This window comes from Opisthocomus hoazin, chromosome 8 (assembly GCF_030867145.1).
Source record: "Opisthocomus hoazin isolate bOpiHoa1 chromosome 8, bOpiHoa1.hap1, whole genome shotgun sequence".
NCBI lineage: Eukaryota > Metazoa > Chordata > Aves > Opisthocomiformes > Opisthocomidae > Opisthocomus > Opisthocomus hoazin.
Window position 1 is genome coordinate 59235436 of NC_134421.1, and position 24797 is coordinate 59260232.

At 41.5% G+C, this 24797-nt stretch overlaps 1 protein-coding gene across 2 annotated transcripts in view; it reads left to right on the forward strand.

Annotated features, from left to right (window-relative positions):
* The window catches only part of ATXN7L1 (ataxin 7 like 1), a 122012-nt gene that overhangs the window by 94587 nt on the left and 2628 nt on the right, over nucleotides 1-24797 (forward strand). For both annotated transcript variants that reach the window (XM_075428111.1, XM_075428112.1), the window contains 7 exons: nucleotides 197-480; nucleotides 5402-5484; nucleotides 6335-6591; nucleotides 8885-9077; nucleotides 12558-12679; nucleotides 15803-16751; nucleotides 21414-21488. In XM_075428111.1, the coding sequence (XP_075284226.1) occupies nucleotides 197-480; nucleotides 5402-5484; nucleotides 6335-6591; nucleotides 8885-9077; nucleotides 12558-12679; nucleotides 15803-16751; nucleotides 21414-21488 (1963 nt within the window). The remainder of the gene's footprint in view (nucleotides 1-196; nucleotides 481-5401; nucleotides 5485-6334; nucleotides 6592-8884; nucleotides 9078-12557; nucleotides 12680-15802; nucleotides 16752-21413; nucleotides 21489-24797) is intronic.

Sequence of the window (24797 nt, forward strand, 5' to 3'; positions counted from 1 at the left end):
AGATGCCTGGTTTTGTAAACATTTTGATTAAACAAAAATAGTCAATAAGCTACTAAAATACGTATTTCATTTTAGTCTGGTCTAAAGATAATTGTGTCACTTGCATCAATATTTTTGTATCTGTGGAAGGGGATTAAGTAACTGTAAATCTTTGGTACAGAAAATACAACTTGAAGCTTTTTCCTTGGTTTTGCAGTGTTCCTGTTCCAGTAGTCAGTCTAGAGAAAATTCCTAACCTAGTGAAGGCAGATGGTGCCAACGTTAAAATGAATTCTGCAACCACTACCACCATCACCTCCTCCTCAGCCTCTTCATCCACCATACCTGCTCCAACTTTGGTTAAATCTGGTTTGACATCCAAGTCAGTGCCACCGTCACCAGAAAAGATTCTGAATGGCAAAGGAATTATAGCTCCGTCAATAGACAAGAAACACCAAAATGGCACTAAAAGCAGTAACAAGCCTTACAAAAGACTTTCCGGTGAGTGATGTTGTAGTTCATCTTTTGAGATAGTGTCTTTCTTTGTTAATGTTTCTATAGCTCAGAAATGATGTACGAATAAAATGCTGTAGCCTGGCTTTGGTTTGATTTTTTACTGTAAGATGCCAGTTTGCATACATGAAAAAGAAAGCTTTCACACTCTTAGCATGTGTAAAATATTTTCAAAGTACACATTCTGTTTAGCTTGAAATTAGTGTGTTTAATGCCTTTCTCAACTGGTCAACAGGCCGAATATAAATTTCATATAAAAATGTTTTCATTAAAACAGAAAGGCAGAAGGCTTCCTCAAGCCGTTATGTAATTTGGGTCTGTTTACAACAAAAGAAAATGTGCCTTGCTTGGGTGACTTTAGTAGAGGTGTGATCAAGTTGAGGTTGAAGACATTGGGTTATCCACCAAGTCATGATTGTTTAAAGAATCTTCTTTTTTGGTTTTAAATACTGGAAAATTCTAAGAAGATATAGGAAATGCTGCAGAAGTCTTAAAAGTTGTAATTCCTCTCCACCCCTTTCCCTGTGATTCACACACGAGCGAAGACGTTTGCAGCGTGGGGCTCTCAGTCTTCCTCAGGAAGACAGGACAGTGGGGTTGGGGGAGCAGCGTTAGGTGTGGAAATGCCCTGGGTGGCCTTAGGCAGAGCAGTACTGAGGATGTAGGTCCTCGTGCAAATCTGCCACTGAAGCACAGAGTGCCCCATTGTGGGAGGGCAGGGGCTTTGTTGCCACCATTGGGAGGAAGAATTGTTTTCTGTGGAGTTCCCTGGAGGTGACCTATGCCAGCTGTTGGGCAGGAAGTAGAGAATTTGCCCCTTAAAGTTGGAAAACATATTTTTGTTCAGAATGAAAGGGAACAAAATGTTTTGAGGGTTTGGGGTTTTTTTTAATAAAAAAGAAAGTAACTGACTCAAGTTTACGGCTTCAGAAGCTGTGCAGGGTCTATTCATCAGCTGGCAGTACTTTGTGATTTGGTCAGGGACTTCTAGTGTGTGCTGAAAGACTAATTTTGCTAATGGTAGCATGATCTGCATTAGATTGTCAGTTTGGCAGAAAGCTAGTTCATGGATTTTTAAACATGCACTAGTTATGAACCAAGTATAAGTTGTACAAGTTAAATGCTTTCATTTCCAGTTAATGAGTGTGCCCGATTTTTTGACTGAAAATCAGGTTTATGTTTTTCCTTTTCTCAAACTTGGCAGTTAGCCATGGTACTGCTGCCTTGGCTTGATTCCAGACCAGTGCGAGGTGTTTGCTAGGGCTGTGTGGGCTGTGGAGCAACACCATTGCCTGAAAGGATTCAGTACACTGATTGCTTTCTTAACTAGTTAAGGGTGGCATGTAAGAAAACAGAACCGTTGTTCATTATGGCATTCACAAAATGAAAAAATATTAAAAGAAAGTAGCCAATTAGGCTTTTAAACCTTACATTTCACTTGCCACAATCCAATTTGTTATTCTAATAAAAACTCTGTATATTTTGCATTTAATTTAAAATACTGGTTTCTTTTTACCTAGTATTTCCTTTAATGGTTTAGATGCTTGAGTTAGCTAGTAAGTTCTGAATTCCTACCTGGGCAATTGAAACTGATACTTTTTGAGATACTTGTTTTCTTCGTGTCACCATATAGCACCGCAGGGCTGTAGGTGATACTTGTACCTTTTTTGTGCGAGCGCTTGCTGAAATGTGTTCGTAAAGGAGAATCATTTTTGTAGGGCCTTCCTTCGGCTTGCTTGCTTTTCCTGTGGAGGTGGCTCCATCACTTTTCTGTCTCTGGGCTGTCACTTGTGGTGTCTTCTAGGCTAGGGAACATTTTACTGGTGGAAATTTCCACACTGGCTCTGCACAGGACGCTTTGAGCACTCTAATAGGCGTTAGTTTACTTTTATATGGTTAACAAATCTACAGAACTGTTACTTTTTTTAAAGCTCCTCTGTCATTATCAGATTTAGAATCCGTTCCGTCTTCCTTCTGATGCCTCACGTATTGATGCAGCAACACAATATTTTAGCAATGATGCAAAAAGAAGTCCTGAGAACACTGTAGATGAGTTGCCTGTAGATTGTGTGTCACTGTGATGGATTCCTCTCCATTGTTATACAGAACTGTGCAAAGGCAGAGAAAAAGATCTTCGAAGGTCGATGGCATGATTATTTAGATATCTTATAAATTTCATTCATTCCACATTAACAGAATGAGACGATGGCTAGGGGATTTAGGCTTCCCCTCAGTCTGCTGCTGTGGAACTGTACAGCTGTTAATTTTTGAAGCTGCTTAATAGGTCTGCCCAGTTTACATCTGTTTTCTTTCCATTTTAGCAACCTCTACTCTCTCTCGTACCATTTCCCTGACTGTGGCTGAAGTTTGGCTTTTTTCTTTGCTGAGAGCTGGTGGTTGTTGGGGTGATGAATGAACTTGCCCTCTTTTCAGGAGCGCTGTCATTGGTGAGAGAGAGGAAGCAGCTCGTGGAACCACAAAAGACAGCCTGTAGCTGCCCAGCATAAGTGGATCACTGTTCGCTAGTAGCAAACTGCAAAGAAAATATTTTTTTTTCCTAAATCTTCCTTAGTTCTTTTTGGGATGAAGTTAAAGAATGCAGATGCCCAGTTTACACCAAGAATATCTACTGTATTGCGAACAGGAATCTGAGGCAGTTCAGTTTTGACCCTTCCTCTTCTTTCAGTGAGGTTATAATGAATGCTCTTTACTCCATACACTGTATGTGAAGAAGTGGAATCCATTCTGGAGAAACAGCTTTCTCAAGCTCTGCCTGTGCACAGGAGACTAGGGGTTCTCAGACTACACATTCCCTAATACAGAGGTAGTCAGAAGCTGCATTTCGTTATTGAGAAGAAGGTGATAATCTTCATGTAATGTGTTGCCCAAACCAGGCACGTCTGTAGCTGGCAATTAGATGTTCATGACTCCTCTGGAACAGCCATGCACACTTCAGCCAGGAGAAGTGGTTTCCTGTTTGCTTAATATTTTCTGGTTCTCAGGGAAAGCATGCTATTTTGTTATTTGTTAGATGCTTCCACTTTTTCTGACTATAATTCATTCTGTTGATTTTACCTCTATATGGTTTCCTAAAAACTGATTTTGCTATAATCAGTCCTGCAAGTCTTGGTTGGTTTGGACGCTCTTATTGACAAGTAGCAATCTGGATGCTCCCAAAGGGAGCACTTCTGATTTTTGAAGTATATTTCCCTGTTTGTCCAAAACAGTCCTTGCTTGGTGACTTTCAGACCACATTCCATGGCCTTATGATTACCCTCAGGACTGTTCATTTGAAGGCATATTTGTAAGCCCATATAGTCTACTTAGTTTGTTTTTTAATTTGCTTTTGAGGTTTTTAGGAGAGTGATTCAGGAAACTGTGATAGCAACATCATACATCTAAAAACCAGGAGTAATTAACTCTCTTAGTTCATGCACATGCGTTTTTTCATCCATTAAGTAAGAAAAAATATTTATTATATTTAGTCATACACAGCTACTTTTCTCTTTCTGTTGTGCTGTAAAGGCCACAGGAACTACAACTAGTTGTGACAAATTTCAGTTCCTTTGTAGATTTCACCAAAAAAACAGTGCCAACTCTTTTTTCCAAGCTCACTTTTTGGTATGGCTCTGCTAATAGCTTGATAACATAACCACGTATTTAATGTTTGGTGTACCTTTTTTAAGTCCATGTAGCAGAATACGTAAAACTGCTAGTAATTGTGATATCTGGATGACAGTTGTCATGTAACATAGGCTACTTGGCCTCACGTTTCTTCTTCCAGCTGTTCTACTTGCTGTGGTGCTGTCATAACATTGTAACGTAGCTGTGAATTGCTGTCTTCATCTTAGCGCTAATTTGTTTGTTTATAAAGAATTTTTAGATCCTCAGATTAAATGTTGTGTTTGAGTACAGTGTGTTTATTACATCTGAATGTAGCACCACTCTATAGTTAAAATAGGCTTTGGCAAATAGTTTATCTTCCACTATCAAACAAAAGCAAACCAGTCTGCGAATTAAAACATACAATATCAAGGTATATAATGATATGGTAGATTTTTATTTTTTGGTGGCATAAACTGAAAAGTGTATGTCCATAGTTTCACTACAGCTCTGTAGTGCAAACCCTAAAATTGTATTAACGTAACCTAAAGGAGGTGATGCTATCTGTGGTATATAAATACTAAAATATTAATGAAAATTAAATATGCAAATACGGCATATTAAATATTAATGCACTTTTAACGTTAATCATGAGTAGAACTCATGTGAATGCCTTTTTTCATAATCTCTGCAAACTTTAAACTCTATGCCTCCCTTTGCTTAGGGAAATAAGAACTAACCTACGCGTTATTTTTACACAGATTTGGGAGCAGATTTAGGTAAACTTCGTTTTTAACATGCCACTAGTAATCTAGCATTTACTTTTGAGACACCACGTGTTGTTTTTCAGAGTTTCTGAGTATGTCGAAGAAATGTTGTTCAGAGCACTTCTGATATTTAGTCTGAATGTCTCTTCACCAGCCTCAGAAGGTAGATTTGCAGAGGCTGTGTTTCACGGCCTCAGAGGCTGCCAGCGTTAGAGAGGGAATGGAACTTGCGGGTATTTGGCTTGGTTCTGTGTTTGGGCGACTCTGTTGAGTGCAGCTCTGTAAGCAGACGTATTTCTATGAAGTCTCTGAAATCCTGCCTCAAATAGTTTGAAACATGTAAGGACAAAAAAATGCACAGCTGTGAGTGATGCACATCACATTACTATGAGGTACTAGGGTTGGGAACAGTGGTTCAGGCTGAGCCTGGTTGAATTAAGTACTTACCAGGCAAAAACGATAGCTGCTCTGATTAAAACTTCTGTAATCATCTGGTTTTTCTCCTTTTTCTTTTTCTCCCCACCCCCTCCATCAAACAGAAAGAGAGTTTGACCCAAATAAACACTGTGGAGTACTGGATCCTGAAACAAAGAAACCTTGCACAAGATCGCTCACCTGCAAGGTATTTTTCTTAGAAGATAAAATATCAGATGCTTTGTTATAGTTTAAGTCCTACCGCAGTAGTTTGAGAGGTCATACCTGCTCCTGTCTTACAGACAATGGGTATGGTATTCAGACGCTGTCTTCAGGTAATTCCTTTGAGTAATTCTGTTTCTTTGAATCAGAGCATCTGCATTATTCCACTGATACTTCTAAAAAGATTTTTTTTTCTTGTCATTTTGTTATGCAAAAAGCATTAACGTTTCATGTAGAAGCACAAGTGTTATTTCAATGCTTTTTTGGTTCATATGTCCAACAATGTTGAAGTATAGTCAATTTTTAGTAAAAAAAATTAACATTATCTGTGTATAATAAATTACTTGGAGGCTCACCTTGTGATAGTAATAAGTCTCATGTCAAAAAGTAGCAGCACTGTAAGACATTTATAATGAACATTTGTAAGTGTATGTGCTGCCTGTCAGTAGAGATGGTCAGTTAAATTCAGTTTAAACTGTATTCACATTTTTCAATCCTATGAAATCAATTTTTCATTATAAGAGCTACAATGATGTTATTTGTTAATATTTTAAAATTATTGGAATTATATTTTCTGTCTTGGAAAAGGTAAGTCAATAGACTCTATTGCATGAAAATTGTTGCAAAAAGTAATTTTAGCCTTGATGTTGGCATTTCTCAAGAATGACTTCATAAATTATCAAAGATAGTGTGGAAGAACAGCTTTATTTCCATAACTGTGGCTAAAGTTGTTTGAAGTAGATTTTATCTTTTAGAGTTGTGGTATATCAGAAGTATAGAGGACTCATAAACAATGTCATGCACACACAAATGCTTTTTAACCACCCTATTTTTAGACTCATTCACTTAATCATCGACGAGCAGTTCCAGGCCGTAAAAAACAGTTTGACATCCTTCTAGCTGAACACAAAGCTCGATCCAGGGAAAAAGAAGTTGCAAAAGACAAAGAGCATCCACCATCTGCAAGGGAAAGCTATCAGAGCCAGCCCACACCAGCACAAGATGCGCTGTCAGGATCTTCAGTGAACTCTGGGCAAGAGTCTAAAGTAACATCTCCTGCAAAATCTAGGCCACCAAATTCTGTACTTCCAAGGTAAGCAATTCTCCAGTGCGGAGTGTTGCATTCTCAAAGTGCTGTAAGAAATGTTGTAGCCTTCCGTACAGCTTCTTTTATGAGCATTTGGTATTTCTTTAGGCTGTTGCAGGATGAAACGTATTAATACAAGAGTTGCTGGTAGCAGCAGAAGATAGACCATGTTTATATTAACCTAAATCTGTCCGTGGTAGCCTGTGGATTGGGAATGGGGTGAGGAGTCCTGTCCGCCCTCTGATCGGAATCTCAGACTAACTGCATTTTTTCACTAAAATGGTCAGTAATAATCAGGAAGGTTTACATTCGAGTCATTCTGACACTTTAGGGAATAGAAGTCTATTTACATGAATCAGGGTAGGTACCAGTGGTGAATTTCTGCACATTTATGTAGAATTTTTCTCTGCAAATACTTCACCGATTACATTAATGGAATGTCTTCTAAAACAAGGCATAATTTAGTGTAAATGACAGTGTAATCAGCTAGTTCTTAAAACTGTTGATTTGAAACTGTCCATAGCATGTATTTCCTCATTTTGAAGATTTTTCTTGTAAAGGACAAAAACAATCTTCAGAAAAACAATGCAAACTTCTAAAGACATCCCTTTAGAAAACAAGCATGATGTGTTAGATCTACTGAGTTCTACTTATCCTCTGGTAAACTTCCCATGTGTTTTGTTTGTTGGCGGGGGGGTTTTGGTACTAGTTTTGGCTGGAGTAGATAGAGCTGAACTAGTTGGTTTTGTTCATGTTTATTTTGTTTCGTATTTCTTTTCTTTGCAGAGGCCTTGGTCAGGATTGGGTGCCCATTTTGGGGATTTTGTACTAAGTCCCTGTTTCAAAGAGACACTTGTTGTATTTGCTATCTCAGGTTTTACAGAGACAGCCATTCCCAGTGTTTTCTGGGTGCTCATCAAGCTGTAATGAAATTTTATTCATACAGTGGCAGAGGTGGGTCTTACAGGGTTTGAGTGAAAGGACGATGAAAGAATACCCCTAAATAAATAAAGTGGTGAGAAGTCTGCGGAATTCTTGTAAAAGGAGTGAGCTCACACAGCGTTAACATAGAGAGGAGCACAGAGGGACAGGCAGGTGTTGGTTTTAGTAGGTGTTACAAAGAAACAGAACTGGAATGCAGTTCGGTGAGAGTCAGCTGAAGAAATTGGGAAGGCAGTGGTGCCTGAGGAGGAGTTTAGTGGTCATAGGTTGCGTTTGTACAGTCCACGCTTCTGTCTCTGCTGCAGTGCCTCTGTTCTGTCGTCCTGTCTGTTTTTGCAAGCAGCCGTGTCAGAGGAGAGCCTCGCTACCTCTCTGCTGGGAGCCAGCAAGCCCGCAGCTCTGCTGCTGGGAGAGGTTGTGTGAGTGCTCCCTGCTCTGCTGAGGCAAAGCTTGCTGCTTTCCCTGAAGGTGACTTGACTTGACCTGGCTGACTTTTCCTGAGGGCTAAGGAGCACTCGCACAATCTATTCCTTGCAGCCGCAACTGCAGCAGTTATTTCTAGCTGATGGGCGTTGTTGAGCAATCCCTGCTCAGTTCAGAAGAGGGCACCTGTCCACAGTCTTAGTGGCTGCTGTGTCCCGATAGCATAAATTCCTGAGCTTGAAGAAGATCAGATATTGCTCGATGTGGACATCTCCTCCAGCCACAGAGATCCACACACGTTCTTCGTTGTACAAACTGTAATTGAGAATCCTTTTCACCCCCACTTCTAATCTGATTTGTTTCCAAGCTACTTTTGAAAGGCAAGGCACCATCATGCCCTGTGCTGCAAAGGCGTTACCGCTTCGTATTACTGGATTTTAGACAGAGGTGAAGAAAACCTACATGCTGTTAAGAGGTCCTTCCAGTTACTTCACCGACTAATCTAGCTGTAGAGAGTGTCAGCTAAACACTCTTGTATTTAGTACACTAATTTCAGCAGTACTTTGATATGAAAAAAAATTTTACAACTGGACCCGTGGGATCAATCAAGTAGCAGAGTAATGGTGCTGTGTAAGAAGATTATACACATCTGATTTTTGTTTGCATTTTTTGTATACTTTGCCTCTGTCATGATCTGAAACTCAACCTCATGGCAAGTTTAAAATCTCAGGCAATACAAAGGTGCTTCTGTTCACATTAACTTGATGATAACCCATGATATATTTCTGACAAGACCAAATGTTAGCTACTCTGTATCTTACTGTCATTCTTTATATGATAATTTCTGGCATAGTTTACTTTGACGCTTGACTCCAGCGGGTAGGATTGCAGAGTGTTTGAACACTGATGATTTAAATGTATATTCTCCTTCTAGACCGTCATCTGCAAATAGCATAAACAGCAACAGTTCTTCAAACCACAGCGGGTACGTACCAGAACTGCCACTGCCTTCCATGGGAGGAGATTTAACAAGCAGATTGTCCAGTGATGAAGGAGAAGCGGATGGAGCTGAAGAATCTGAGAAATTAGACTGTCATTTTTCTGGACACCATCCCAGACCTCTTGGGGTATGTGTCTGTCTCTGGCATGCCTTGCCGTTATTCTTACGTAATGAGAGGCAAGAAAAAAGATGTAATTTAGTAAAAATGTAAGGATTGAGGACCTTACATTCTGAGAGCTGTATTCTAAAGAGAACAAACACATTTGGTAGAAAATGGTGTGGATGGGATAAGGTAGGAGGAGAAGACTGGTCAGTGTATGTGACAAACATTGCTAGGTTGCAGGACAGGATGAGCAGCAGAAAATCAGAAGTTCTAGTTTTAGATTTTCCTCTCAGTAGACCGCACCTTGGGTGTATTTCTGCGAAACTGAGAAAAATTGCATTGTTTTAAACGTGACATAAACAGACAATCTCTTTGTTGTTGTAGCTCTTACAAAACTGTACCTTGCAATTGGTTATAGTTCTGAAAATCATATGGCAGCAAAGGGCTGTTACAGTGCTTCGTTGATTCTTGTAGTCTGGTTTGAAGCAGTAATTAAATACCACTTGAGCGTATGTGGACTTAGAAGTTACTGCTTCATTCGTCTAAAAATGGAAAGTCTAGAGCACGGCATAGCCCATCTGCTCTGGTGGTGGCTTAAGTATGTGCTTCTCTGGCAGCTGTTTTTCTCCCATGTGAGTGAGAAATTCCACTAAGTAGTAAGAGCTGCCTTGTGGCATTATCTCTGCAGAGAGCTGGACGCCGGGTGCTCACCAAAGCCACTCTATCATTTCCCCTCCTCGGCTGGACAGGGGAGAGAAAATGTCACAAAAGGCTTGTGGGTCGAGGTAAGGGCAGGGAGAGATCACTCAGCGATTACCATCACAGGCAAAACATTCGACTTGCAGAAATTAGTTTTATTTATTGCCAATTAAATTGGAGCAGGGTAATGAGAAATAAAACCAAATCTTAAAACACCTTCCCTCCCTGCTTCCCAGGCTCAGCTTCACTGCTGATTTTCTCTACCTCCCCCGCCCCGAGCAGTGCAGGGGGATGGGGAATGGGGGTTGTGGTCAGTTCATCACACGTTGTCGCTGCCATTCCTTCCTCCTCACACTCTGCCCCTGCTCCAGCATGGGGGCCCCCCCACGGGACACAGTCCTCCATGAACTGCTCCAGCGTGGGTCCCTTCCACGGGGTGCAGTCCTTCAGGAACAGCCTGCTCCAGCGTGGATCCCCCATGGGGTCACAAGCCCGGCCAGCAAACCTGCTCCAGCCTGGGCTCCTCTCTCCACAGGGCCACAGGTCTTGCCAGGAGCCTGCTCCAGCGTGGGCTCCCCACGGGGTCACAGCCTCCTTCAGGCATCCCCCGGCTCTGGCATGGGGTCCTCTCCAGGCTGCGGGTGGGGATCTGCTCCACCATGGACCTCCCTGGGCTGCAGGGGCACAGCCTGCCTCACCATGGTCTGTTCCACGGGCTGCAGGGGAACCTCTGCTCTGGCGCCTGGAGCACCTCCTCCCCCTCCTCTGCACCGTCCTTGGCGTCTGCAGAGTTGTTGCTCTCACATAGCCTCACTCCTCTCTCAGGCTGCTGTTTTTTATTGCACAGCAGTTTTTTCCCTTCTTAACTGTGTTATCCCAGAGCCGCTACCACCGTTGCTGATGGGCTTGGCCTTGGCCAGCAGCGGGTCCACCTTGGAGCTGGCTGGCATTGGCTCGATCAGACATGGGGGAAGAAGCTTCTGGCAGCTTCTCACAGGAGCCACCTCTGTAGCCTGCCCAGTACCAAAACCTTGCCACGCAAACCCAGTACAACTGTACAAACCAAGAAGTGATTGGAGAACCCTGAAATTCTAAGCAGTTGGTCCTCATAAAAATTGAGCCAAGGAATAAAATTAATGAAGACTTCACTTATATGTTTTCCATGGGATATGCAGCATAAAATGAGCACTGGGATAACTGTAGCATTGTCTGTATTCCCTAGAGCAAAGGAGAACTTCTTACTGTCAGAAACCAGGAAAAGGTATGAGCTGCACATAAAATGACTTGTCAGGTGAAAGTCTGTATTTGATTCTTACACAGAAAATAAGATTATAGTCCACATAATGCTATGATACACAGTAACCTCCTGTTTCCTTGGTACTCTTTTATTTTGCTTAATTTTTGCTGGCTGCTTCAGTATGAATTAAAAGCTGAAGGCTCACTGCATGCGTGTCCACACAATTTAAAAAATAATCTAAATGCAGCCAGTTCTTGTACCGACATCATCAGTGAGGCGTGGATGTGAATAGCCATTTTGGTTTAGGATCCCAGTTCTGGTTCCAGGCGAATCCCACTGACGCATCTGTTCTTTGAAATCTTCGCATCTCTCAGCTGAAGCAGTTACTGATAGTGCAACTGTTCTTAGTCCGCATCGGCGTGACGTCAGAAGAGGCAGTGCACGTCGCCTTCAGCACAGTTCATGCTAACTTGCTAAGTTTCATATTGAAGTGGACTGTTGTCCCTCTCCCAGCTAGGTGGTAGTAACAGATGGGGACAAGGCAGTAGCTTCTTAAACTACGTCTTAGTGGTAACTGATCTGTATCACTGGGAGGTGAGGGTAGTTTATGAACTTAGGTGGTGGTTCTAATTAACCTGTTTAACCTTGTTGTGAAACACACTTCAGATAAACAGTTACAGTCACCACTTGCTGTCCAGTAAGCCAAAAAGTACTTTAAACGGATGCTTTTCTACTGCGTCAGTAGCTTCTGCTCTCTGCCAGAATTTGTGTGACTTGGTCCCTGCGTGATGGAGACTTGTCTTGTTTTCTGAAGATGATTTGTAACCAGCTTCTCTCCCACAAAGAGGTGTTGCAGCAGTTCTGTGTGTAGTATGAAATCAGTAAGACTGAACTAAACACAGGGTGGATTCCCGATTGCACCATTGTAGTGTGGTGGGACTTTGCGGGAAGTTCTCCAGAGGAAGCGGTGCAAATATTCCTGAGCTCTGCGGAATTCTCAAAATATTTACTACTCCTCTAGATGATTTTCATACACTGTGAAGAGTGGTATCCGGTGCTCTGTTGTAGCGCAGGCGCCATGTAGGATAATTTATTTTTTTTACTGAAATGTCACTGGTTCATTTGTTTATTAAATACATATTAAAGATGCTCCCATTGCGCCTTTTTCCTCTTCAGTTGTATTTTTATTCCTGTTACGCAATTACGAGATTTAATGTGCACAGAACAGTGTAACTGTCTTTCTGAGGCGCTAAGAGTGTTATTAGCCAGAACTGCTTCCTTAACAGTACCTCAGCATTTATATTCTTTCCATGTCATACGTAGGTACCTGACAGTGAACGGACTTGTTACTGGAGTCTGAAGTATGCTTGGTGCTAAGCTGAAACATTGTGCACGTATTTCATATATCGTGCAAAAAATATTTATGCTGCAGATAGTGAAAAACACCTTTTTAAAGGTGTTTTATATGCATGATACAAATTACAAAGCTGTTCCTTGATCTATAATTGATAATTATTTTGTAATTTTTTATATATACATAAACAACGTTGAAATATCTTTTCTTTCAGTTTTGTTCATATGGCAGTCGCTTAATGGGAAGAGGGTACTATGTCTTTGACAGAAGATGGGACCATTTTCGATTCGCACTAAACTCCATGGTAGAAAAACACTTGAACTCACAGATGTGGAAGTAAGTGGGATTTTCATACTTGGTGGGTAGTTTAACGTTTTTAGTTCTGTAAAACTTCTAAATTAAACACTCCATGGAAAGCATTTGTAAAATTACATCTGTGTTAAGGCACAGCAGTAATATGAGTACAAATTTTCTATGCTTTGTTAAGGAATACACAGCACAACGGAACAATCTCCTATTTTGATGTAAATTTCTGCCAGATTTAGGACTTTTTTTTACTCCCCCTGAATCTGGGAAGGAATAATTCAGTAGTTCTGTTAACATTACTTAAAAGCATTAAAGCTCTGTGCTTTCTAGGTTTGGAGACGTGTTTTGATGTCATACCATTTTATAACACACAGGTTAGATTTTGCCTAGATTTTTATACCTGTGTCATGCACCCATACCACCCATTCAGGCTTTGCTCTGTAAGGCTTGTGTTGTCAGATAAAGAACTCAGTACACATTTTACTGGGCATAAGGTGGAATATGATAGTTTTTCAGTCCGTAGTGCCCTTACTAGCTTTGGGGTCTTAAAATTCTGATTGTTACTCGCTATTGAAGCACCTCTGTATCACATGTGCAGGTTCAAAGCTCTATAGACTTTGGCTACACAGACACATTCAAACAGACTGCACTTTTTAAAAAGATGCTGATTCTTTAAAAAAAATATTTGACGAGCTCATGGCATCTGCAGATAGGATTGATTTTTTGGGGGTATTCTACAGAGTATGTGTTCTTCTTGCAATGTAATGACACTAAAGCGCAGTGTTTCATGTCACTGTTTATTATCAGGACTGTATTATATTCATTGGATGCCAGCCATTAGATAAACAAGGTTTGATTTTTTTATTTAAATACATTTTTGAAACACTAAAGCTTGGCTTGTCTGACTAACCTGGTAACTTGATAACAGTGCTACTGTGCTGGGAGACATAGTTTGGAAATGGTTGGGTTTGCCATGAAAGGGCCAGTTTCTGTTTAGTGGCAGATCATGCTTGATCTGCAAGGGGCTTCTCTCTTCTGCTTTGTAAATTTGGCTGTTAACTAGTGTCTGTCTCCTTCCACAAATTAAACTAATTTGGTTTCCTTTAAATAGGAAGATTAAAACTTGTTATCTGTTGGCTTTGTTTGTCAGGAAGAAAGATACTCGGGCATCTGAGATAATGTCACTAGTACCACTACTATCTACGAAAAACAAAAATAACCTCTGTAGTCGTTATATGGTACAAGCAATAAACAGGCCTCATCCTGCTCCCACTAAATCCAATTGTAAATGTTTTCCCAAATTCTAGCTGTTTATGTAATCTCTTAATATTTTAATGAAATCCGTCCATACTTACTTGTCTGCGTAACACAGGAAGCTCACAGTGCTTAACCTCTATTGTATTCTTCTGTTGTCCTCAACCCTCCTCTGGACCAGTCTTCCTCTCTTACCCAAGCAGGGGTATTCAGAAAGCTGTTATCTTATAACTGGTGCTAGTGCGGCCCTGTAGCAGAGAGTAGAGGCACAGAGATGCACGGCCGTGTTTTGAGAATGATAATAACATTTACAAAGCATTTTTTATCCCGAGTTCTCAAAGTACTTTGCAAAGGTGGGTAAGAATTATTGGCCCTTCTTTAAATATAAACTGAGGAACAGATCTGATAAGCAGCTTTGTTTGCATAGCAAGTCACAGGCAGTCGGACTTCCTCATTTCTGGCAGCTTGGACTGTACGTAATCCCTGATGTAATGGGGCCATAAACAGTGTTCTGTCTGACAGTCTCCATAGGATGAATACCAGGAGAGAACACTTGTAATTAGGATTTGATTTATGATAAAACAGCACACCCAGTGCTGCTCTTTTATCATACTTCTTTGAGGGCAAGCGTAAGCTTTTAAAAACTGAAAAGGTGTCATCAGTGAGGATAACAAGGGCAGAGTTATGGTGATGTACAGGTTCTTAGCAAAGAGAAATAGGATTAAGCTGTGAATTAAATTTTAGTCTAAATAATGAGAAAAGCTCACATGATTATTTTCCAAGAGACATTATGGAAGTCTGGTTCTTTGCTAACACTGAAGTAGATAGAATACTAGAAGATGGTGGCTGAATAGAAGGGAATTTGAATACGTTCTACTGTTTTCACAGGTGATATTATTAAATTTTATTCTCAGAATAGTATTCAACTAGTTATAAAGCTTATCAAGCATTGTTTAATATTTTGTCCATTTTTCAATATTAGTGCCATTAATCAATATTTTACCTAGTTAATCCCATCTAACCAGCTCTCAAATGAGCTGTTGGGAAAGGAAGGAGCTTTCCTCCTTCTCCTCTTTCAGCTCAGTGATTAAGTGCTTCACAAACCCCCAAACTGGCTCATTTACTACCCACATCAAATCTAACCTGTGACTTTAGGTTGATACTGAAACTGTTCCACAAGTTGAACTTTCAAGCAAAACATATGCACTGAATGAAGCATAGTGACTAGAATGTTTATAGGTACCAGCATTAGGCATTTTATTTGCATTTTTTAATCGTTTGGTAGAAAAGGAAATTACATTTGTAATAAAGTGATTAAATTGTAACACCATGCACTTAATTGCTGCATGGGGCACTTGTGCTGAAGTGGAGCTCAGTTCTGGTTTAACTGAGTTATGCAGCTTAGGGCTCGTGCCATGACAGAACTTTATAGGGAAAGTTACACTGCATAGTTTTTTACCTAATCATCTTCTGTTAGGTCTCTGCTGTCTACACAGATTTAATGTGCCTCATTTCAAAATTAATTTTTAGGAAAACATACTTCATGATCCAGCTTTCCCGAATCCTTACAATATTAAAACACATGTGTTTTGGGTTTCATTGTTCATATTAAATCCCAAAGAACCTCATAGTGGAATTGCAAGTTTAAAAAGAGGGGAAAGAAAACCAGAAGTAAAAGCATTTTTAGGCTGTTGTAAAATGCAGAGCTGACTTTCAACTGTGAGTATTAAAATATTTATGATTGGTAGAATAGGAATCAAAATTAGAATGAACTAGGTTTGCCTTTTTTAATAAGTTGGTCCTTCCCAGGAATCATTTCCTATCTGCATTGTTCAGATGGATTTATGTGTCTTAAAACTTTCCTTTTTTTTTTTTTTTTTCTCCTCCTTCTCTGTTTAGGAAAATTCCTCCTGCAGCAGATAGTCCCATGCCTTCTCCAGCAGCACATGTCTCCACTCCTTTTCCAGCATCAGTCTTGCAGCCTTTCAGCAACCCCAGTGCGGTGTATATTCCTTCCACACCTATCAGTTCAAGAATCACTTCTTCTTCTTACATAATGACATCAGCCATGCTATCAAATGCAGCCTTTGTGACAACAGCGGATACAAATTCCATTATGTCACACACTACAGCTTTTCCTCATGTGGCTGCAAGCCTGAGTATCATGGACTCCACTTTTAAGGCGCCATCATCTGTGTCACCAGTGCCAGCAGTCATCCCTTCTCCATCCCACAAGCCATCCAAAACAAAAACCAGCAAATCCTCAAAAGTGAAAGACCTGTCATCTCGGAGTGATGAGTCTTCAAGTAACAAAAAGAAAAAGCCGCAATCGTCATCGTCGTCATCGTCCTCATTATCTTTGCAGACATCTTCCTCGTCTTCATTTTCAGGGTCCCATAAAAAGAACTGTGTCCTGAACCCCAGTTCCACTTTGAACTCCTATCAGGCTACATCTTCCTATAACAGTATGTCTGTGCACAATACAAATAATGGAACAAGCCCACTCAGTGCCAAATCGGAGCCCTCAGGACGGACTTCATTATCCAGTAGTTCAGCAGACTCAGTGAAACATATGAGCATGGTAGTAAGCAGTATTGACTCTTCCAGTCTGTCTGTATCTTCTCTTGTGCACCACTCGGGGGACCACTCCCTAGGAGCACATAATGCAGTGTCTTCTCTACCCCTTTCGTTCGACAAATCAGAAGGAAAAAAACGTAAAAACTCTAGTTCTAGTAGCAAAGCCTGTAAAATCACTAAAATGCCTGGTATGAATAGTGTTCATAGAAAGAGCACTGCCAACCTTTTTTCTGCGGTGCCAGATCCTGCGAGCAGCTCCATCTCTCGGCAGGTAAGGGACTCTTCCAGTTATTTTTTTGCAGGTCATGTCTGACTTACTTGGAATATCTCACGCATTCTGAAAAGAAAATATGTGTTTGCTTCAGATTGTTTTTCATCACACAACTTACTTTCTAGGTCAGTACAGAAATGTATCTGTATTTTTTTGTACCAATCATAGAAAGATGCTTTGAGAGTTAAAAAAAATATATATATCTACTTTCTTAAAATATTTTTATGAGTTTTTTTAATCAGTTAAGAAAGTAGCAATTTATATCTCTGAAAGTAAAATTGAATGTCCAGAATGGATAAATAATTTTTTAGAAATCAATTTTTTATCTTAATTCTGATCTCTCTGAAATAAGTTTGTCATTAAAACAGGAAGATAAGAGTTGGAATTTCTGTTCGTTTCTTTTCCCAAACTTGTTGCTGATTCAGTTTTTAATGTTAGGCAAGTCTCCTCATTTCTCTTATGTAAAACGCATGCATCTACCTTTCCCCTGGGGAGAGTCTGAGCTGCCTGACCTCAGATGCAATTCCCTGCTTGAAACTGGAAAAATTAGGAAATTAAGTTCTTAACCAGATGATCTTTAGTGGACGTTTGGTTATCTTTTTTAGCGTGCCTGCGTTCAGAGTATTGAAGTCAGTGCAACGGATACAGCTTCACACGCGTACGTCATTGTCACTACCTGTAACAGAGCTTTGACTTCTCTTTCAGTGATGTTATATAAGGACAAAAGTATATGTGAGTTAAAATGTGGTGGAAAAACTGCTTATACAATCTTTATAGTGCTCTACTGCTTCATTCTGCTACTGTGTCTAGCGCTGTGCAGCACACAGAAAACAAAGCTTGGCCCTGGTGTCTGGAAGACAAAACCATAGAAAATAGAATACCTCCGAAAATACAGAGAAGGTAGATTAGGAGAATTTTATTGTTTGTGAAACTCTCATTTCCTAAGGATACTGTGCATAAAATGGAATCTGGAAATGGCGAGGGTAACATCCTGGGCAAGGCAATCCATTGGTAAAGGCAGACAGAAACGGAACTGGAAGAAGGGAATAAACGAATTCTGAAACTGGTATAGCAGACAGAACGGAGGTCTCAAAGAATGGCTTAGCAGGTATATTTTTTCTTTTCTGCTTCCAGCAGAAGTGCAGCTGAGGTGATTTATTTGGCTTTTAATGACAGGTGGTGGCATTGTATTTCTATTTTAAGTGTTTTAAATGTGTCCTGCAATCAGAACTAATCTTGAAGTCACTGAAGGATGCTGTAAATTCTTCATTCTGTCACACGTCTGATTTTTGAATAATGTGTATGCTCAAAAGGATTAAATTGCCGTGAGATACACGATCTCAAATGGGAAGAAAAAACAAGTACAAATTGTTACTTAGGTTCAAATATCGGTGCTGGAAATGGACTGTATCCTCTTTTCACAGTACATAGACTGTACCTGTAGGTAGCGCAGGCTGAGGAGGGCTTACAGGGACACGCAGTATGTTCTGACTCTCCTAGTGATTAAACCTGTTCCTGTGGGACGTTCCCCTTCCAGTTTGTGATGTATTTCAGCATGTTGCACAGTAATGGAAGTCAATAAATCATAAAGAATCGAGGTCTTTTCTGAATATTTGTAAATACATAATTTACGCTAATAATTTTTTCCTTAAGTAAAGGTTAAATATATGTAATGGGTGTAATGATATACAGATTTTTAAATATAATAATTTTATATACATGTACAAGTGCATACACATAGGTGTATATGCATACATGTCTATATATGTGTAAAAGTTGGTCACACTTTCCTCTTCTGCTGGTCTTTGGAGCTACACTAGTAATCAAAAACAGGAGGTAAAGTGGAGCTGATTCTATTTCAGATGGCTGGCTGGCAGCTAATTGTCATTGTGACAAGGATACTGAATTGTATGTGATAACAAAATAGACATTTCCTACTGTTTATTTGTGCTATAAATAAATGAGATTTGTACCCATTTAAGCATATGGGTCAAATAATGTTACATACTCTACGTGTGAATATTAAAACTCTGGAGAATACCATTCTTGAAATCATTTTCAAGCTCTGCTGTTTTGACTTGCTGGTTCTAGAAATGCAATCACAGTAGAAATTCCACAGAAAATCTTGCTCCTCTTCCCTGATGTAATAGGGCAAATTAAGAGAATAAGAACACAGAAAAATGCTCAGGTGACCAGTGCATAGGCTCAGGTATATTTTTTTCTAATATGATTCAAGTCTGGTCTGTATAGATAGTAACTGAAAGTGTTAACCATTGGGTTTTGAACTATACTTTATTTTTATAAGAAAAAAAAGGAGTTGAGTCCTGGCTTCACCGTAATCCTTTGAAACTGGTGTTCCTATCACTGAAGACCCAGCCCAGCTGGGAATCTTTCTGTCTTTCGCTGAGCGCCGTAACTGTTGAGGCTGTGGGAATGACCCCCTGCCCTGGGGTCGCAGTGAAGACGGGGTGGCGAAGCAGCTCAGCCGCAGCGCGGCAAGCTGTGGTGCTCCTTGCTTCGTCTTGTGTAGAGAGTCAGCCTGTGAGCCACGGGAGCGCTGGATGGATGGAAGCATGAAGAGGTACAACGCTCCCTCTCACGATTCCTGGACCTCAGCAAGTCAGTTTCCTAGTGGCTGGCTTTCCGTTCAAAAGATGGACATGGATTTTTATTATGGAAGGGTTTTATGGGTGTTCTAATGGTGGATGTAGAGAAGAAAGGTTCACAGACATGTCATGGTGTTCTGAATGGCTAGGACAGATTTTACGAGGCTGTATATATTTAGTCAAGGTTTGTGTCTTGAAGAAAAGCACATTGGTACCTAGAGAACAGCCATGGCGTGCACCACCACAAGCTGAGGGGAATGGGACAGGCAGAGGCCTACCCTTTTAATCCATGTGCACCACGGGAGCTGCCTTCAGAGCTAGCTGTAAATAATAACTTTAAACATTTCTTCTGGATAGAATGTGAATAGAGAACATGGTTCTAAGTGGTCACTGTGTGAGAAAGGGCAGGTGTGGAGAGGGAGACAAAGGCTGCCTTACACTATGCACGTGAAAGGGCAAAATAACAGTGTTGCAGAAGGGAAGGAGAAAACTGTGATGCTGGTGAAAACCCTGCCAGCTGATGCCACAGTCCTACCTATTCAGTAAGAAACTTGAAACTGCGTTGCTCCCTGTTTAGCAGACAGGGCCTTGCTACCTCCCCATCAAAGGATTAAAGCTGATGTTACTGGAAGTCCATCAACCTGGTGAATAACTATTCAAAATCCAGTCATCTGCCTTTTGCAGGCCGGTGTCCGTGGTGGGTGAGTGGTCGGTGAGGTGGATTGAGAACTGGCTGAATGGCAGAACTCAGAGGGTTGTCGTCAGCAGCGCTGAGTCTAGTTGGAGGCCGGTAACTAGTGGTGTCCCCCAGGGGTCAGTACTGGGCCCAGTCTTGTTTAACTTCTTCATCAACGACCTGGATGAAGAGTTGGAATGTACCCTCAGCAAGTTTGCTGATGACACCAAACTGGGAGGAGTGGTGGATACACCGGAAGGCTGTGCTGCCATTCAGCGTGACCTGGACAGGCTGGAAAGGTGGGCAGAGAGGAACCTGATGAGGTTCAACACAGGCAAATGCAGGGTCCTGCACCTGGGGAGGAATAACCCCATGCACCAGTACAGGCTTGGTGTGGACCTGCTGGAGAGCAGCTCTGCGGAGAGGGACCTGGGTGTCCTGGTGGACGACAGGTTAACCATGAGCCAGCAGTATTACCTGGCTGCCAAGAAGGCCAATGGGATCCTGGGGTGCATCAAGAGGAGTGTGGCCAGCAGGACGAGGGAGGTTCTCCTTCCCCTCTACACTGCCCTGGTGAGGCCTCATCTGGAGTACTGTGTCCAGTTCTGGGCTCCCCAGTTCAAGAAAGATGAAGAGCTACTGGAGAGAGTCCAGCAGAGGGCTACAAGAATGATGAGGGGACTGGAACATCTCCCCTACGAGGAGAGGCTGAGGGAGCTGGGCTTGTTTAGCCTGAAGAAGAGAAGGCTGCGAGGGGACCTTATAAATGCTTACAAATATCTGAAGGGTGGGTGTCAGGAGGATGGGGCCAAGCTCTTTTCAGTGGTGCCCAGTGACAGGACAAGGGGCAATGGGCACAAACTGAAGCACAGGAAGTTCCGTCTGAACATGAGGAAGAACTTCTTCCCTCTGAGGGTGACGGAGCCCTGGAACAGGCTGCCCAGGGAGGTTGTGGATTCTCCTTCTCTGGAGATATTCAAGACCCGCCTGGACAAGGTCCTCTACAGCCTGCTGTAGGTGACCCTGCTTCGACAGGGGGGTTGGACTAGATGACCCACAGAGGTCCCTTCCGACCCCGAACATTCTGTGATTCTGTGATTCTGTGATATTCCCCCAGTAACTGTTTCTTGTGTTGTTTTCTGACCTGTGTTAGTATTTATGTGCCTTTTAAGAGTGTATTTAAAGTATACAGGCTCTGAGAGGTAAGCTGAGACAGATGATTCTATCTGAAGAAGTGTATCTTTTGCAATAGCAAAATACCTGTGTTCCAAATGCAGAGCAATTAGTGCCACTTCGCACAGCACAAGGGAAGGCCATTACCAGCATCTGCATTCACCTGACAAATACGCCTCTCACTACTGCTCAATTAATGTCTTTCAGATTGGAAAAAATAGCAGTGTAGCTTTGTCACAATCCAGTCCTTCGAGTACATCAAACCCCGTACACAACAGACAAGTAAGTTGCTTTAAAAAAATGTGCTTAAGTAGTCTGTAAGCGGTTTTGAAATATCTTATACTGTAAAACCTTAAAATACAATTTCTTTATGAATACAATTCTTTATAGAAGCTGTCTTTTGATGAACTAATACTAGATTTCTTCTCTCACTTAATCTTTTTTCCAGCTGTTTTTCCCTCTGAGATTTCTGAATAACAAGTTTTCTGCTTGTTTTTTGCCACCTGTAGTACACCTCAGGCTGGCATATGTGCTGCTCTCTGGCTGTTGCTGTGGTGATACCAGCTGGCAGCAGCAGAACGCGTCTGCGCAGGATCCAGCTGAGCTGATGGGTTTTCCTGTCCAGGTTCCCCTGCTGAGTGCGATGGCCCAGCAGAGTCCCCAGACTGGCCTCAGAGGGACACCATTTAAAAATAGGCCAGAGGTGAAAGCAGCAAAGGGAGGACAGAAACAGGACAGAGAAGAGGGGGCACTTGACTATTTAGGAGAACTGATCTGAAAGCATGACCAAGCTAAGCATCATCCGAGCAGTTCTCAGACTGTGAGAAATCCTTTGCGCTCCCACCATACCTGTTTGTCACACAGGCTGCTGAGCAGATAATTATAATAAATTCTGTAAGTCAGCTTTTTTGTGAGGACAGGTGCTTGGCCTGTGATCCAGCCCTCGTCTGTCTGGAGAACCAATTTGTTTTAGTTTAGTTTATTTTTTTAATATCGCCCCTACTGTTTGGCTTTCCAGGTTGAGTATTTTATTAAGAATTCATTATCAAGATCCTTGGTATGAGAAGGTTTCCCACCTCAGCAAGGTGTAGTCGCAAGTAAACAAAAATTCTGGAGGATTTTTCTGTACAACTAGTCAGTATTTTAGAATTCTGTCACATATTCTGGCTAAATTACACAGGAGTAGTTACTCCAAATGGCTCTACTGGTTAGTTTCTGCTGTGTAGACACAGCAAAAGAATGGTACGCTTGTAGTAATGATAACACACAACTGTACCCCCATGAAAACTATTTCGAATCACATCTCGAGATGAACTGCCAAGCAGTGATTTTTTGTAAGTTTTTTTCCCTCTTGGGGCTGAACACAGAGCCGTGTACATACAGAAGAACTGCTCTGAAGGGCAAAAAGTGCAGGAAGTTTCTTCATATTTCTAGGGACGGGCATTTTGCTGCGCGAGACACTGTTATCCAACTGCCCCATAACAAACACGGGGTAAAGCTGTTCTGGAGTGCAAAACGGGTGTCGCTTTGACCTCCCGCTCCTGCGTTAGCACGAGGTACGCTGCCTGAGGAGCAGGGCTTGCCGGCGTCTGTTGCCTGGAACCCACGGGCAAAAGCCAAGAATACAAAACATTAACTTTGTGGCAGCCTTCCGCAAACAGAGGCTGTTGCTGAGCTGTTCAGCTGCCTGTTTCTGTAACTTTATCAAAAATAGAAGTGCTTGCTTGTTTTAAGACCCACAAACTCTTTATTGTTAAAAGTATGTTTCTGTCAATTTGGTAGTTGAATATGGAGCTCAGAATACAAATGCAAAAGAAAATCAAGTTGTATTAAGTTTTATTAAACCTTATTTTTCTTTTAAACTCTAACACAGGATTTTAGTGTTTGGAACCGTGAATAATGATTACTTGTCTAATGAATGCTTGTCACTATGGAAATAAGTCTGATCTGCTTTGTTGACAGTTTTCACCTCCGATCTAGCAACTGAATAGTCTCTGAATAAAATCTTAAACTGTGCTATAATATTTCTTTATGAAGATGTTATTAATTAGGTCACAGTAAGTGGATCTGCAAGTATATGCTGTGACAGTCAAGATGCTGCTGGGGGAACCTGAGCACTCTTGCTTTTAGTGTGTCAGTGTTGCAATAACCGTGGTAATCAGGGAGTCCACGGGAAGCAAGGTCTGTAGGCGGAGACAATCTCCGCTGTACACTGGCCTTTGGAGTTGGAAAAAACAGGCAAGTTTTCACGAATACAAGTCTGAACGACTTTCAGCAATGCCATTTGAAGTAGAATTGCAGCTGTCAAGGTAGATGTGAGTATAGAGCAGTTCCTCTGGCCGCCTCACCGCGTTACCCGGCCAGGCAACCTGTTGGGGTCATCTGCGGGTGCAGAAGAGGAGGCAGAGGGGAGGAGAGGATTGCTGTTTCTCAAGAGCAGGGAGAGAGGGGTCCTTAACTTGACACAGGGTTGAGCGGCTGGGTGGGAATGAGGCATTTGGGGAATCATGGTGGGCTGTAAACCGGGTCTCATCTGAAGCTGTGGTGGGCTGCATGTGGTCCTGCTGAGGACACGGGCTTCCCACTCGCCGTCCGCAGGTGGGAGCTGCAAGGACACGCAGCAGTGCTGCAAGTCGCCTGCCACTGAGAACTGGGTGTTTGCCAGTATTAAGTGATGAGGAAAGGTGCGCCATGGCTGGTTTGATTTCACACGGGTAGTTTCTGTCAGTTGTTGCTATGTCTGTTGAAGTACTCTGTACTCTCAGGCACTCCTGGGGGGGACTGGTGGCTGTGGGAATAACTGTGGGGCGCCTGTCCGCTCTCTCCCATCACGTTAAACTCAGACAAACTGTTCTCAGTCTGTGTTTAATTTGAATGTTGCTGCATCTATCTGAGACCTGAACGGGGGCTTTTGTATACTTAAAAGCGTGCCTGGTTTTCCAACTGTTTTTGCTTTCATAAAAAAAAGATTACTTCTCCCTACAAAACCTACTTGGTTTTTAACAAACATTAATGGAGTGGTAGTTTTACCGTCAAATTATTTGTGCCTGTTAATACAAATTATGTATTAAAAGCTTGTTTTCTCCAGATTTTATCCTTGCTCCAGGTTTATAACTAATCAAGTGTTTTTGTCTTCGTAGTGCTTTTAGGTGCCTGAATGTGTTAACACTTCAAGACCTCAGTATGCACTGGTTTTTAAATACTGAGTAACTAGATCGTTGTGTTAAGGGAAGGTGACAATGTGTGCACTGTGTGGGGGTTCCTTGGGCATGAAAACATGCTCTGTACAGGAAAAGAGTCTTCAGAGCTGTCATCTAATTGCTGCTCTTTATTTGTAATGATAGACCAAGTTCATGAACGCAAGATTCACCGAAGCTTGCTAAAATCACAGTCCCAAAAGGAAATACGCGGTTTATTCAAAGCAGTTCCTTTTCTTGAAGGTCTAATGTAATCAGTAAGCAGTGAGGGAATTTAGTTCAGGGACTTGAAATAAATTCCTGCTTTGAGTTCTGCCAGATGCAGGTGTTATTAAAGTATTATATACTGAAAGAGGTTTTGTGATTTTGAACCTGGCTCTTGTTTCTCTTTTAG